The sequence below is a fragment of the Centruroides sculpturatus genome, unplaced genomic scaffold (assembly GCF_000671375.1).
Source record: "Centruroides sculpturatus isolate CEXI.00-Female unplaced genomic scaffold, Cexi_2.0 scaffold1024, whole genome shotgun sequence".
NCBI classification, from domain to species: Eukaryota; Metazoa; Arthropoda; class Arachnida; order Scorpiones; family Buthidae; genus Centruroides; species Centruroides sculpturatus.
In genome coordinates this window covers 27,566-43,586 of record NW_019385454.1, presented here as the reverse complement: position 1 = coordinate 43,586, position 16,021 = coordinate 27,566, and the positions used below count along the sequence as shown (strand labels likewise).

Genomic DNA, 16,021 nt, shown 5'->3' with positions numbered 1-16,021 from the left:
ACGACGTTGTTCGCGGCCACGTGGCAAATAGTTAGCTCCAAATTCTCTACGGAAAATTAACCGGTAAAACGACGGACCCTATTTAAATTACGGAAAGATCCGAAATAAAAGTATTAAATACCGGAAACGAAGCGTTAACGGCCTCCCCCGTAATAAAACTAGATGGACAGACCGAACCTTACGGATGGATCGGCCCCGCATTCGATACCCGGCGGTGCCGATGGAAAGTCCGGCCACGGGCCCTAAATCTTTTTTCGTTTCCAAATATAAAACGGGGTTTGCCGCATCCTGGCGGGGAAATCCTTTGTTACGCCATACGGCGCTAGTAGACGCGCCTAGCAGTTACCGGCTACTAGTCCTAAGAATTTTACGCGGCGTAAATTCACCCAACGCGGGCCACCAGCCGCTACCGCCTCCCACCATTATAACTCTGGTCGTTTCTACGCCATGGCGCGCCGAATTACGTCATTTTCGCCCCCGCCATTTGTCCGCCCGACGTAGAAACGGCCGATCGGCAAACGATTGGACGTAGCCAATCGGCGAGTCGATCGGTTCCATTTTATCCCGGCATTGGCAAGAAGCGCGTGGAAGATAGAGACGGGGATGGTCCGCCATTTTCGCTTCCGCGGCAGTCGATAATCGGAAGAGACGCCGACGTCGGGCGTAGATAAACGAACGGTTTACGAGTCGAGCGACAGCGGGCGGAGAATCGTATCGAAACGGTTTTAGTTTTGAAAAAGAACAACAAAAGTAATAACGGGGCCATCCCGCCCAGTACAATACGTTGCTACGGGGACGGCGGGGTAGGGCCACCTCCTAAAACTTGGTTAATAGGCCCGGCGTCCCGAAAGCTCGGATCTTCTACCTCCAACTAAAGCTAAAAAAGCCATTACGCAAATAAGAGGAAGAAAACGTCGCGGAATTAAACTTAAAACGGGAATGCCGGTCTTCCGCGCCACTCGATTATCCGCCCGACGTAATTTGCTACTTATTAACGTTTAATTGTTTTTCGAAAGAGGCGGTTGCGGAGTAGGGGGAAAAACACCCGGGGTAATTAATTATAATTAATGCCGCCGGTCCCACTTTCGGCATCCCGAAAAAAAGTACGGAATGGAGAGAGAAGCTTCCCGTTTTTCTCTCCTACGGTCGACGGTGGGAGGTGGGGGCCGGACGGGCCACGGGTCGCGATTCGTCCGGGGTCTCCCGACTCGTCTCTTACTTTCCGGTGGTGGGAATTTGGCCGGGATTAATTCCTCCGCACGGTTATATTCCACCCAGGCCCGAGGTGTCAAAAACAGATAACCGAATCGTCCTTCGGTACAATTGTTTCCGGTCCGATAATAATTAATATTTGAACGGATAAATATTTCCGGCGCGTTACGTAAAAATTCTCCGTCGCCGTCCTTTATATAGCGTTTAAAAAACGTCAACGTACCGTACACTACACTCGGGCGACTTCTCGGACGGGCCGACGCCTTTCCCGTAAATCGCCACCTTCCTTATTTTTACTCTAATTTAAAACGCTGCCGAAACGGGTGAAAGTCGCTGTCCGGCAGAAAAAACACCGGCTAATAGGTGCGAACGAATACACTGGATACAAAAATGGCCGGTGGGAAAAGGGAAGAGGTAATATAACGGAATTTTTGAAGGTTTTAAATGTTACTTCGGTATCGGACGATCCGGCACGGAATTAAACGGTCGGAGACTTTACGGGGTTAAAAATTTGGCTGATACAAGTGGGCCGGCGCTTCCGTTACCCTAAAGAAGTATTAATATTATAGAAAATATGGGTGGGAATAATGGCGTGGCTCGTATTCGAAACAATAGTAAATTTCCAGTAGACGTAGCGTATAATACATCGGAGCTGTCCTACCGGCGAGAAACGCCGGCGGGGCCGGATTGGACCAGCGGCGGCGTTTATCGATAGCCGTAAACTACGGCGCGCGCCAGGTAATTGGGTGCCGATCTTCTTTAACGAAAAACCACCGCCGGTAATTTCGTAGCCAAATTGCCGGCAGCGAGAAAAATCTTAGGGAAAGAACGTCGATTGGTCTGACCGCGCCGGAAAATTCGTCGTCGGAAATTCCCCATTTGCAAATTAAATCCGCTAAAAGAAAAGGCGGGGGGGGGTAAGAGAAGCCTCCCGACCACCAGAAAATAATCTTTGTCTTTTACCCAAACTCTGACCGAAGCGCGGTTTCTGCCAACTTCCCCGTTTGAAAGTTAAGTTATCGACTCTGGCCGGGTTCTTTCCTCTCGTCCAAGACGGAAGAGTACCCCCACCCGATTCGGTGGCCGGATTGTTAACGTCGGAAAGACGCTTCTCTTCTTTAAACAGTGGGAACGAAAATAAACGGCAGATTCCGAATCCTAGTCTCTTCTCACCCTCTTCTCACCTCCCTCCCTCTTCTCACCCTCTCGCGCTTCGTTCTTTCCATTTTTTCCCGCTCCTCCGAAAAGTGTGGCGGCCCCACCCAGTCCCGGGCGCTTCTCGCCCTCTCGGTCGGCAACTACAAACTCCACCGCTCCCGGACCCGTCCTCGACTTTAGCGGAAACGGAAGCGGATTCGGAAAAAAACTAGACTTAACAGCGACTTCTATCGGTACTTTTCCGCGCCGACCGGGGGCAAAAGCGGAAAGAAGAAGAAAAAAAAAACACAAACGAAGACGAAAGAGCCGCGTGAGATGGGAGGCGCCGACGTCTAAGGCCTTAAAAGCGGTTACTTTCGTCGACGGAACCGGGCGGGTCGCGGATGGCGGTCGGACTCGGTGGTCGTTTCCGGTTCCGGTCCCCCTCGGCGTAATTCCCGTCTTCCCCGCCTGGAAAGAGGATCGGCCCTTCTCCCACGTTCGGCTTTTTCTCCCGTCTCCTTCCCCGACCGGAAGTAGGTTCCTCCGCCCGACTCCACCAACGCCACTTCCGGCATTGCCCGGTGCGTTACGCCCCCTTCCGCTCCGGGAGTCCTCCGTCGGCCGACCGCGGCGGGCCGCCGCGGACCAATTTCCCATCGGCCCGGCGGGAGGAGGAAGGAGAGAGGGGTGGCCGTGGACCGCGGCCCGGCCCGATTGGTCCAGTCCCACCGGGCACTCTTTTCGTGGACTAACTCGGGCGGAGTCCGGCCGACGAAATTTCTGGGGGCGAGGTAGGGGGGACTGCGCTTTCCTTCCCGCCGGAGACTCTTTCCCGCCAAGAACGCGGGCATCGGTCCGCTCGACCTTCGCCCTTTCCAGCGGCGGCGGCGGCGCTCCGAGACTTAATGAGTCCGACAAATTAGTTATTTCGGAATTAGTCCGGCGTTCCGACGAAAGAAAGACCGAGCGCCGGATAATTACCGGCGCGCGCGGTCGACTCTTCTCCGCCGCGTGGCGCCGACGGTCCGGATCGGTCCGACGCGCCTCCCGCACGCGACAGCGGAAAGAAGAGATTTTCGGGGGAGGCGGCACTCCGTTCTAACACATTCCTGAAACTGGCGGCCGACGTAGCAATCTCCCTCGCCTATTCCTACCCGAAATAAAACGAAATCTCCCAGTCGCGGGCCAATTGCTCGGGTTCCGGGATTGGACACCCCCTCGGCCTCCGACGACGGACGATTGAAATTTCGGCAGGACCGTCTCCGCCCTTCTCCCTAATTAAAAGTTAACTTCCGAAGGCAAACGATAAGAAAGCGCGACGGCGTCGATTAACCGGCGGCGGCCGGTGGTTCGCGCCGGAGTGGCCGCCGGTACGGACGGGCGACGACGCGCATTCGTCGCCCGCGCGGCCGTCACGTGATTTACGAATCGCGTAATAAACGGACGGATAGGTTAATCCGGTGGAGGGGTCGGAGGCGGCGCTGCCGTCGGACGATTCGTAATTATCGGAGGGGCTCGGAGCGGCAGCGGCTCGTCAGTCGGTGACGGAGCGCACGTGCGATCGCTCCACCGTCATGTACCATCCGTACCTGTGGGAGAATTTCCGCGTTCTTCGGGCCGCGTGGTTGGTGGCCGTTCGAGGTAGGTCTGCTCGTCGTTCCCCCCGGCGGGTGGTCATCCGCCTTTAAAGCTTTACCGCCTCCTTCCTCTTCCCGTCCCACCCGTCCCGCTCCCGGCCCGTGGCCGGATCGAGCTTTTACTTTTTCTACCCGCGCCGAGAAAACCGCGTCGATTTGGGGACGGAGCGTCCGTTCGGGCAGGGGGAAACCCCGGGCGAAAACCCTCGTCAATTGCGCCGGGTTCGGAAGAACGATTGACGACGGATAAACGATGACCGTCGACCGACTTAATCTTTTTCGCCCCTCCTCGGCCGGGAATTCCCCGCGGCTGGGGTCTTAAAATGGAGAAAATTAGCCGGAAATTCCCGGGGCGAGGTCGGACCGAAGCGCGAGACGGACGGAAATGAGTTGGAAATTCGCAAAACGCATACTTGCGCGTTTAAATCCGGGGAAGGTTTTTCGATTTAAAAGCGCGCGCGGTCTCCCATTAAGTCGCCCGCCGACTTCCGAAAAAGGCAGCCACGCCGCGTCTCTACCCGTCGGCTTTTCCAATTCCGATTTCCGGATATTATCGCCGGAACGAAGCGATCGAATCGCCGCTTCCGCCGGAAACAAAACTCATTCCGATCTAATCGATGGAAAATTGACCAGAAATTTTCGACGCCGCCCGCTCCATCTCCTCCCCTACGGGTGGCCCGACCCTGGCCGTGGCGCCCGTTCGTTCCCTAGTCCGGGAGAAATTTCGGCCACCTCCCGACCCCGGGAAAATTTCCCTAAAGAAAGGTGGCGAAATCGGCGCCGGAAAAACGGTCTTCCCCGTCCGACGCCGGAGCCTGGCGGGTGCGTTTCTATGCCGTCGCCCCCGAAACGGGAGTCCGGGGGGGGGATTTAACGAAGAGGGGAACGGATTAATTTCTGGAATTGCGCTCGGCGGATCTCCGGTCTCCGGGGTGGACTTCCGGCCACCCGAGCGTAATTAACGCCTGCGATTATTCGTTCCCGTTTATCCCGCTCCTCTCGGCTTCGGCCAGAGGTTTTGTGGTCGCCCCCGAAGGTCAGAGCTTTTCGAAAGAGAAAAAGTCGCGCGGCGGTCGTTTCGGGTGGGAGAGGTTATCGATCGGCCGTGGTTAATCGTCATCGACGACGTATTTGCCGGCAGAAGCGCGCGCGTGTTGGAGACTTTTACTTTGTTTGGCGAAAGTAACGTGGTCCTTTTGTGTTTCAGACGGGAAGTGTTCGGCGGCCGAGTGCAACGGAAGCGGTCACCTGACGGGGATGTACTCTCAGTCCAGAAGGTGAAATTCGCGTCTTCTTGTTCTCTTTGTTTCTGTGTTTAACTGGTAAGGGTAACCGAGTGTTTTCTCGCCCCGCAGCGTGACTTGTTCGAGAAAAGAGCGAGCGACGCCGGACGGTGAGTGTTTTCCACTTATTAGCGTAACCGTGACGTTTAGACACGTATCCGCGAATTAACGTATTTTTCCATTATTAAACGCAGCCTTGGCAATGAACGATGTACTAGTCAAGTAAGTGTAATATAACTTTTAGAAAATCGTTATATTCGGCCGAGTTACTATATTAATTAGCGAGCGTTGCGCGGAATGGCCGTGCATCCCATTGCAGTACCCGTTTAATTGGTCCGACAATCGATGCGGACGGAACGGATCGGAATAACCACATCGCATTATAAACAATGGTTTCTGTTTACGCGTGAAATGTTAATAACTACTCTAACGAACTGTCTTTAACTAATGCCGTTTCGCTCCGCTAATTACTCTGGTTATTTTTTTTTTAACCCGCCAGATGCCCCACTCCGGGATGTAGCGGCCGCGGACACGTCAATACCTGTAGGAACACGCACAGAAGGTGAAAAACCTTTCCTAAAAACGCTAATTACCTCTTTCCGCCCACTCTCCGTAACGCATTCTACTTTCTCTTTCTTTAGCATTTCCGGTTGTCCCATCGCCGCCATGGAAAAAATGGCGCAGAAGGAACACGCATCTAATTACAAACCGCTGATTCAAAGTAGGTATTTCTCTCTTCTCCCGTGGCGAATTTAAACCCGCCGAGCGATTAACATTCGAGCGGAAACCCGATTGCAGGTCCGACGTCTTTCGACGGCCTTCTTCGACCTTCTTGCTACAACAAACAGTTGGAAGTGGACGACTACAAATACCCGTGTTACGTCAACCAGCCCGAAAAAGAGGACGTGTACTGTAGACAAATGTCGCCCCAGTCGGTGTACGGTTACGAAAATTCCAGGTATTATCAGAGATACGTAACGCCCAAAGCCAAAATGACGGAATCCGACTTGGACAAACAAAGGTGAGACTCTCCCGTTTTTTCCCCATCCTTTCTTTTTACACGCCAAGCACTTGTACTAAAACATCGTAAAACCCAAATATGGCACGATCGGGCGGAATATTTACGTCGCCACCGACTCCGGCCGGCTTTGCCGCAGAAAAGGAAGAGCCTGCCACCTTTCCGTCCCCTTCGACGTTAAATGAAAGGGGAATAATTACAGTTTGGTCGTCGCGATTTTAAAGTTAGATCTGAAAATGAGACGAGATTTTTCTTTTCTTCTCCTCCCCTCAGAATCCAGTTCGAGTCGGCGCCCACCGCCATAAATCTGTCGACCAAGAATTCGGAAAGGGAGGTGGATCCGTCGACGACCGCATCTAGTGCCTTTTCTCTTCCACCTGTCGACCTAAGCACCGACGGCAAGTAAGTGCACCCGCACACGCCCGTGCCACATTTGGGTTCCCCTTTATTATAAGTGCTTCCGTTCCTACGGCGGCGCGGTCCGTCGGTAAACGGGACCAAACGTCCACCGCCCCTTCTTACGTCGCTCTCGGCCCTTCCTCCATTTCTCCAACTCCGCCGATTTCGGACCTTTCGAAAATTTTTCCGCCACGGCGCCCGTTATACCCCGGAATTACCCGATTGGTTCTTTCGTACCGGAAATTCCGCCAGTCCAAGAATGTAGAACACATCCGGAAATCTTGTGTAAGTAACTGGCGGAATGCTGTCGTTTCTTTCTCTTTTGTACGCTTTAGCCGAAATTAAGTAAGTTGCACCCTAGGCAATTACCGACGTTTCCCGGAGTCTTTAAGTCTACTTCTATTAAATGTTTAGTTACGAAGGGACGGGTTATTTATCCCGTCGTAGCCCATTCCCGCTGGCATTTTTCTCCTTTTCGCCACCGGGGGGTGGTCGGGAGACACTTGGTTCCTCTACGTAGCCGTTTCCACCACGATAATTATCTTTTTAGCTATTACTTCGGACTGCGGCAGACGGGTGACGTCAAAGTTTTCTTATCCTTTTACCTAGGGGGAGCGTTAGCCGGGCCTTTTCTGCGCTTTTCGTACGATCGAGTCGTTCTCCAAAATTCCATCCATCGATTTCGAGTAAACTTTGCCATTTCGCCTAATACGAGAGCAGGAAATTAGAAATGTAATAAAATTCGGGGGTCCGCCGTTTCGTTTTCGAGATAAGGCGGGGTCGAAGGGACGACGAAATTCTTTTTTGTTTCGAGAGGCCCGAAACAATAGGATGGAAGGGCCGGCGCTCGGACCCGATTCTTGGCCAGAAGAAAAAAGAGGTAAAAGATGTGGGGACGGGAAGGCGTAAAGGCGCAAAAGCTTTAACGAGGGCAAATCAGATTAATGCCAACGGACGGATAATCTGGTCGTTTGGCGTCTCGATGATAACAATGGTTATACGTAATGATTTATTTTACATATCATTAACGTCGCGAGCTATTTGCAGATATTTCCAAATATGTACTCGGATTGTTTCGACGAAATCGGCAAACAGCGGTCCAACGGTACAAGCACCGACATTAGCACTTTATGTTCCGTATGGTTCTATAATAAAGACGTTCGAATTAATAACGTTATGCTAATTATATAGATCGAGCGCCTTTCCCTTTAAACTGTCGGCGCATCGTTGTCTCTGCCACTGATTAAACCCGCCTGACCGGAAATTGACGCAAAAACGATAAACATCTCCAAATGCCCCGTTTTTCGAAAACCTTTTCCTTTGTAAAATAAACTATTAAAGACTTCCGCACTTTAATTACTTTCTTCCGCGGACGATTAAAAAAAATTATAAGGGGAGGATCGCTTCGGGGAATTACGGTAATAAACGAAAATCCAAAAAGTGCACTCGTCCGAAATAGTGGCGCGAAAGAGATGGAAAGATCCGAGTCCAAATAGGTTTGTCTCCGGGCTGGAGGGATTGTCTTTCCGGACGTCTAACACCTAGTTAGGAGTGGCAGTTTCCCTTAACACGTCCGACAGTCCGATTTTTCGGAGATTAATTTTTCTAATTATTTCTTATCTAAGAATTTTTTCTAATTTTATCCTTTCGTTACGACCAATTTAATAACGCGTACGCGTTTTCCGGGGGAGGGTGCCACGAAATACGGCGCCGTAACACTTTTACGCCTAGCTTATTACTAAAAGTACGAAAATCTGGACCACTGTGCGTCGTTAAAGCGGATCAATTAAAAAAACAGCTTAATTTATTTATTAACTTTTTGAAGGAACTCCGGCCATATAAAAAATTTCCGAGTTGCGGGTGAAGGATGCTTCTCCATCTATTACGGAAAGGTGGAAAAACGTCTCTGTAGCGCATTATACCGGAAGAGCGCGAGAATGGGCCACGTAACGGCTAACTTTATCCCGGAAAAATATTGTCAATTCTTAGCCGTTTTTTAAAAATAGGTTATTCCTAATTGGGCAAAAATATGTTTTCGTCGGAATTTAATTCTTTTCCCCACAGAATTAGCGATTAATTGCGCTTTACTAATCCGATTGGGTGGAAACTCGTAGCCTAAAGCCCATTAATTCAACCGCTCTCCGCCTTCGTCCTTTCGACCGCCGGAATATTTCGCCCGCGAAAACTTTAGCATCGACCCTGAAAAATATTCTGGCGATTTCTGAAATCCGCAACTTGGTAAAAATTCTCCGAAATACCGACTTTAATACGAGAAACCCGATAATAAAAACAGTCTTACGGATAAAGAGGAATTCGTTTGGATTGGGTTTGTTGGTCCAAAAAATGTTCTGCCGATAAAACTTTTATCTTTAAAATGGGACGAGCCGAAAAAAGAAATTTGCGGATTTTGCAAAATTATTTCCGAAAAACTCTTCCTTGGCCACAGCCTATCGCCTTCCTTTCCGATTTTCGCAATTCGTTTCGTCGAAACGAAACGTCCTTTGACCGTAAAGGTTTTACTTTCGAGTGGAAATATTTTTCTTCGCGTAATTTTTGTGTTCCGAGTAATAAAACTTCGTTGTCCGATTCGGTTCTCCGCATTATAACAACGCGAAACTTTGGAGTTTTAAATAAGAAACAAGCCCCTGTGATCTTTACGTTTACGTTTAAAAATCTCCCTTTGATCGACGATCGCAGTTTTATTCGTTCGTAACGATTTAAATCCACAATTACGTTACTACTCGCTTAATCCAGCCATTTTAAAGTGATTTTTTAACCGCTGCGAAATAAGAAAACGGTGGTTTACGTTCTTCTTATTAATTTACGTATATAAGCGCAACTCCTTGTCCATTGTCTGTATTCTTTCTTACGCCCGTGGCCGAAAATTCGTGGCTTTGCCGGCTACGAAAAGCGAAACTAAAATGCCGTGTTCTTTTACCCGTGCAGTTCTTCGCAAATATACGGAGTGGGCAACGACCAAAGACCATCCGTTCTGGTTTCTCCGAAATCCATGTACTCGATCGAAGCGGAACAAACGGAACCGGTAGACTTCTCCACCAGTCACGCCGCTCTGAGAACTTCCCCCGTCATGGGCGGGCGATGCAGCGCCATGGATTCTTCGGAACACTGTTTGGCGCGACACTCGCCCTATCCGCAAATACAGAGCCCGGTGGGCCATCAGGATCCCGGACGACCCAGTACCTGCCCGCTCAGTACGGACCACGATAAGTAAGTATCCTCGCCTTTCCGTCGTCCGAAACGTACCGTACGTAAATGCCTTAAGAATTTAAATTCTCTTTAGGACGTTACCCCCCAAACTGGTCAGACTGACCACGTCCAGGAGTCGCGAAGGACGAGAACTGATTCACTGCCCCACACCCGGATGTGACGGCATGGGCCACGTGTCCGGAAATTACGCTACGCATAGAAGGTAAATAACACTTTACGGCTATTAAAGAAAACAGAAAAGGCGTGAGAGTTAAACTTTTCTGGGGAATTACGTAGGCTTACGTCAAAATCCTTGTGTTCTGCTACATATAAGGACATGTTAAATTAATCTTAACGAAATACTCTAAAATTAATATCAAAATTAATTTTCTTTTTTTTAAACGGAGATTATTTTTAACGGAATCGCAGCAAATTAAAGTGCCGTATGTATATTTTACAGTATATCAGGTTGTCCTCATGCAGATCGTTCCCAAATCCAAGCACAACACCAGGAATTGAAGTAAGTTGCAGAAATGTACTTCGTAAAATTACTGTTATGAAAATTAACGGGAATGGGAATATATTTTTTAATTAAACCAATTAAATAAATTTAAGATTAATTAATACAATTTATTGAAATGGTCGATGCCAATATAATAACGTGTAACTTGACGTCACAATCCACAGTCATTTCCTTGCCAGGTGTCCGACACCCGGATGCGACGGCTCCGGACACGTCACCGGAAACTATTCTTCTCATCGAAGCTTGTCGGGATGCCCCAGAGCCAACAGACCCAAAAAAGTGCTGCACAGGGACGACAAGAACGAATCCGAACCTTTACGGTAAGCCTAATTCCATCCACCCTCGCCGGCCAACTTTTCGTTACTTACCGCGGCCATTTTTTCTTTCAGTTGTCCAATTCCCGGGTGTGGCGGATCTGGTCACGTGACAGGAAAATTTCAATCGCATCGCAGGTAAATCCTACTCATTTTTTACTCAAAAAATAAAATTTGGAAAGGCAGAATTGAAATGTCGCGCCATTCCGCAGCGTATCCGGCTGTCCGATGGCTAACAGAAATAAAATTCGACACGAATCGGTGGCACCCGACGGAAGATCGGTGAAATCGGAAGGAGTCAGGTCAGTTCTTTTAGTACTGTATTTAATAATTAAAGCAAATTTGCACTTTAGCGCGTCTACTAAAGTGGGCCGTTGTTTCGTGCAGCTGTCCGACACCGGGTTGCGACGGGACGGGACACGCCAACGGCACTTTTTTGACACATCGAAGCTTATCGGGATGTCCCAGAGCACCGCATTTATTGAAAAAGACAAAACCCGTCAACGACGAACCTCAAGCCGTTTCCGTCAAAACGCAACCGACAAGTAAGTGACTTTAATAAAACAAACCTCCTTCACTCCTATTTAAAAAACACACTCAAAGGGAAACCGACACACATTCTCCTTCCGAAACTGCCGGCCTTTATCCACATTTACAATTTATTTCGAGAAGTTTGCGTGGAAAATCAATAGTAAAAATAGAAATCTTTTGTCGTCGAAATACCAATTTATTTTTCTACATTCGGGCCTATCGTAGATGGCAATACTGAATCTTAAAACTTAAACACCAAGCGAGAAATGCGTTGGAAACTCGGACTAAAGTAAGTCTCGCATACGTTATTATTTGTTTAGACGTGGTCAGAGACTTTAATTCACACTGACGCGATTAATACACCAATTTCCCAACGATTTTATTTCACAGCCATAAAAGATAAACATTTAGCAATTTTCAGTATTCTCTTATTGGATACGTATCGGATAAAGTGTAGCGTGAGTACAAAACAATAAAAGAATCGAAAGGATAATGAATAAATAAACAAACGTTAGAGTTAATTAGAAAGAATTAGGCCGCCGTACGCGTACACGCAGAACGTGGTATGACGTGAACACTAGTGGAAACGGAGGGTTTATCAGTCACACAACCCAGATACAAAAAATACAAATATACAATGATTAAAGTTATGATCAAAACCCATTCAAAAAAGCAATTAAGGTAAGACGATGTCATTCTCTTTGGATAGATAACACCGAAGAAAATGCGGACATTCAGGCATTAGAAGAAGAAATAATGGAGTTACAAGAATACAATGCCAAAGTGGAATCAGAAATGAACCGTCTTCGGACTGACATCACCCAAATGGAACAGCATATACGTATGACTGTCAGGGTAAAAGTAATTGCGATACTGATGACCCTATACACACGTGAAGGGAACTGGTTAATATATCGCAACCATACAGTAATTGTTTTTTAAAAAATACGCTAGGGCCAATCCTTTTATTTTCTTTAATTTTTTTAATTCACATCTAATTCGCTTTAATGCGCTAATTCCCATTTCTTAATTAAAATTTTAAATGGGACTTGTTTTGTTTTTAATATTTGTACCGATGGACGCATTGGATTCGGTTTTGATCTCGTGCCACACGAAACACGAAAACCGATTTTAACACACACACGATATTAAAAGACTGACTCCGTTATTTGTTTCTATTAGCGCAAGTTCAACAACGTTCGAAATTAATTTAAATAATAAAACAAATTAATAAATTAGGATGGTGACGAGTGAAGATCTCACTTTTACCGTTCTATTACTTAGGACAATCAATCTCTGGCCCAGAAGACTACCCATTTATCTGAATATTACGAGTCTCTCCGCAACAATTTCATATCCCTGTTAGACCACGTCCGACTACCGAATTTTGAAGACAAACCCAATGTCGATAATTTCGATACCTACCTGAATAAACTTCAGTCCCTGTGTACAGATAACTACAGACACGACAACAAAACCGTTTATTCTTCTGTCAGACAAGCTCTCCAAGAATTCAACGTACCTGTGTGAGTATTCTTATCTAAGTTCCGTATTTTCTTCTTTCCCTCCACTGAGACTATTTCGTTTTTTAATTTTTAATCATTTCTAATAAAATAAATCGCTTATTCCTACTAAATTGCCTTTTATCGCCATTCGTTTTTTCTCTATATAATAATGCTAATACGTTTTTAATGCCATTATAATAATTTATCATTCGTCAAACTAGACAAATGAAACTACAGTAATAACTGAACAGACGTATCTGTAGATAATTAAGAAATATTTTTCTCTGTTAATTATACGTTAATGTAAAATATGTATACACACACACATATACCGTATTTTCTCCATTAAACTGCGGGGGTTTGTTTTTAAGACATACTGTACGCGTGCCCCGAGTTTATTTGAACTTTCGGGATTTTTTACCTCGCAGCGCATTAAAAATACCCGAATTACTTATACATTTTTGGAACGTTTATTGACCGTATTTATGGATTACGGTTACAATATTTGAAAAAATCCAACTTAAGTTTCGAGTTGCTTCAATTTCCCGGCTATCTGTTACGATATTTTATTTTAAAAAACATCTTTATATTTTTAACTATTATAAAATGGCAAAAAAGTTAATTTTGGGGGCAGTTTTATAAAATATTATAAATGCTAATAAGCGGTAAAATCGTTATTAAGTCTGACCCTACTGGAGGTACACGCCATCACCTTTATTTTCTCACCTCGTCGACCTTTAACCGCCAAAATTTAATGCCGTCGATCTCTCTAATAAACAAACCTCCGCGCGTGTCAGAAATTTTCGATAAAAAGCGCGGGAGTTATTAAGCTTCAAACGGGGTGAACAAAATATTGCCCCCCCACACACATACACATTAACATCCATATGTACAGAAGAAACCCCCGAAATTTTTTGCATTTTTCGACTTTTCGAGGCGTAAATGTAAAAATCTTGCGGGTGATTTTTTGACCCACCGACATCTTTCTCTCTGTTATATATAACAACCGGAAAAGTAACAATTAGTGCTTTCATATCGAACCCAATTCGGTTGTTTTGATGTCTACCGTCTCCAATTCGCGTTTTCCAATTGATCTCTGTCCGATACGCTTTCGACTTACGACTTTCCCACCCTCGATTTCGACAATATAGCTAACTTTATTTCCAAAAATGCCCGGTCGCTCTAGACAATTCGAAATGGTAGAATTTTCATTTTCTTATCTGTGGCTGTAAACTACATTATCGTGTTATCCGTGCCTTTCAATCCGAGGTTTAATGGAGGAAATACGGTATTTTTTTTTACTTTAATCTCTCGAGATAAGTATATTTTTACTTAAATTTCAATTCCCGTTAAGTGTATGCAAACTACAATAACTGACGTACGAAAACAAAACAAAACTCGGGTCGGTTCGACCGAATGGGACAGCGCACAATTTTACGTAAATTTGATGGAATTCTTTAGAATTTTTCGTCGTAAAACCGAAGTAACGACGTCAAATTGACGCAAAAATGTCGCCTTCCCAAACAATCGAACACGGCCGAATGACGATGCTAGATTATATTTAACTATAATCAAGATTTTCAATAAACAAATTTATTGAAATAAAATAAATATGACTTCAAATATTACATTGGCACGACAGACGACTGACTCGTAGCAGATACGAGGATATAAGATCGATGAGGTGATGACGATAGGATTTTTCAAATTTTCAAGTACAGAGTAATAAATTTATATAAAATTATTGTAGTTTTGACTCGACACTTTATCGACGTTGTTGTCAATGGATCCTTATAATCGATTACGTCGTACGGGTACAGTGCTGTGCATCCTGCACCATGTAACCGATTTCAAGGATCTGTAATCGCTATAGAAAATTTGAAAACGACGAACCTAGTTTACCCTATTATTTTTAAATAAGTAGAATAACTTAATCTGCGTACTTATATTTTTACAGACAAAACTCGAATGGTTGGGTGAGATCCTGAAAACTCGGTTGAAGAACCAGAAGTATCTTCAACAATAACCTTATGAACTTCCATGCATCAATCGATTATTACAACCTTTACAAAGGCGATTTTACATTTATATTTTCTTCGTTTCTTCCATTCTTTAATTACCATTTATACAAACACATACACGTACATATATACATAGACATATATATATATCTTCGAGGAAAAAGTTTTAAATTTAACTCTCGATTCTTGCTCGTCTTCAACTGGAATAACGTTAGTTTAAAAGTTTAAAAAGAGAATAAGAAAAAGGAAGAGCAAGACTAAAAGTCACCAAGTGATGGAAGAACATTCAACCAAAAAATATAAGAGCCCAATTTCAAAATCATTATACAAAATAACGCAATATAAATGGCAACTATTGTCTCCCTTCCTAACGTTGTTTATGGCTGTGATTGACCATTACAGTGCTGTATCGTTTCATTCACACAAATAAGTAAATAGGATAGCGCAAAGCCCCTTCGAGAAAATTGTTTAAAAACGCGTATGCTGTATAAAATGCTATCATCATTGTTTTATTGTTCACGCAACATTACTTCTGGACTACAGGGTGAATTTTGATCAGTCATAACATTATTTGTTACATGCGGTATGGTTTATTCCAAGGGACCAGACTGGTTGTGCGATATTCTGGATATTGTTATGTTAATGTTGAAAAGCGGAAAACACGTGTTGCGGAATGGATACAAGAGAAGTGTTTAAATACCATTTTTATTCTTTTATTTTTTATGATTTTTTGGAAAAAAACGAAAAATATCATTCATAGTCGACTGCCATGTTGTGATTTGTTGTGATACAGTATTGTGTAAAGACGACTCTGACGTGTCTACTTTGTCCCATAGAATATTTAGTAATCATTATACTCTCCCATTAAAAAAAGATTAAAAACAAAAAAAAAAAAAATATTGTAATTGTTGCTAGCAAAGTTGCCAAGGGGATTCCCATTAAAAAGAGGTGAATTTAGATGCTCCTCGAAGCCTTAATGTCATTCTATAGCGGGTGGACGAACCCGCCATTGTCTGTGATCTTATGTAGTGATGCACATAATTTTCTAATTTGTTTTTCTTTTTACGGACAAAAATAATACAAGAAATAATGAAAAAGATAGAATTTGCGTTGTGTGATATTCGTTGTGCTAAAGATAAAATTTTAAAGAAATTTCAACTTATTTTTATCTCATCCGAATCGATTAATGGCGAATATTGTGAAAAAAAGGTTTTAAACTATACAAATTGTA

At 45.2% G+C, this 16,021-nt stretch overlaps 1 protein-coding gene across 10 annotated transcripts in view; it reads left to right on the top strand.

The window, feature by feature from the left end:
* LOC111639153 (myelin transcription factor 1-like) overlaps positions 1-15,735 on the top strand; it is a 59,356-nt gene extending 43,621 nt beyond the window's left edge. For 3 of the 10 annotated variants that reach the window (XM_023384945.1, XM_023384947.1, XM_023384946.1), the window contains exons 6-21: positions 5,197-5,266; positions 5,345-5,382; positions 5,467-5,494; positions 5,772-5,834; positions 5,914-5,993; positions 6,071-6,293; positions 9,636-9,917; positions 9,991-10,119; positions 10,357-10,416; positions 10,584-10,739; positions 10,809-10,871; positions 10,946-11,035; positions 11,121-11,278; positions 11,974-12,125; positions 12,549-12,790; positions 14,727-15,735. In XM_023384945.1, coding sequence (XP_023240713.1) covers positions 5,197-5,266; positions 5,345-5,382; positions 5,467-5,494; positions 5,772-5,834; positions 5,914-5,993; positions 6,071-6,293; positions 9,636-9,917; positions 9,991-10,119; positions 10,357-10,416; positions 10,584-10,739; positions 10,809-10,871; positions 10,946-11,035; positions 11,121-11,278; positions 11,974-12,125; positions 12,549-12,790; positions 14,727-14,757 — 1,865 coding nt within the window. In that variant the 3' untranslated portion in view covers positions 14,758-15,735. Of the gene's footprint in view, positions 1-5,196; positions 5,267-5,344; positions 5,383-5,466; positions 5,495-5,771; positions 5,835-5,913; positions 5,994-6,070; positions 6,294-9,635; positions 9,918-9,990; positions 10,120-10,356; positions 10,417-10,583; positions 10,740-10,808; positions 10,872-10,945; positions 11,036-11,120; positions 11,279-11,973; positions 12,126-12,548; positions 12,791-14,726 lie in introns of those variants that run through there. The other 7 variants (XM_023384950.1, XM_023384949.1, XM_023384948.1 and 4 more) reach the window with 7 other exon arrangements.
* The last annotated feature ends 286 nt before the right edge of the window (positions 15,736-16,021 follow it).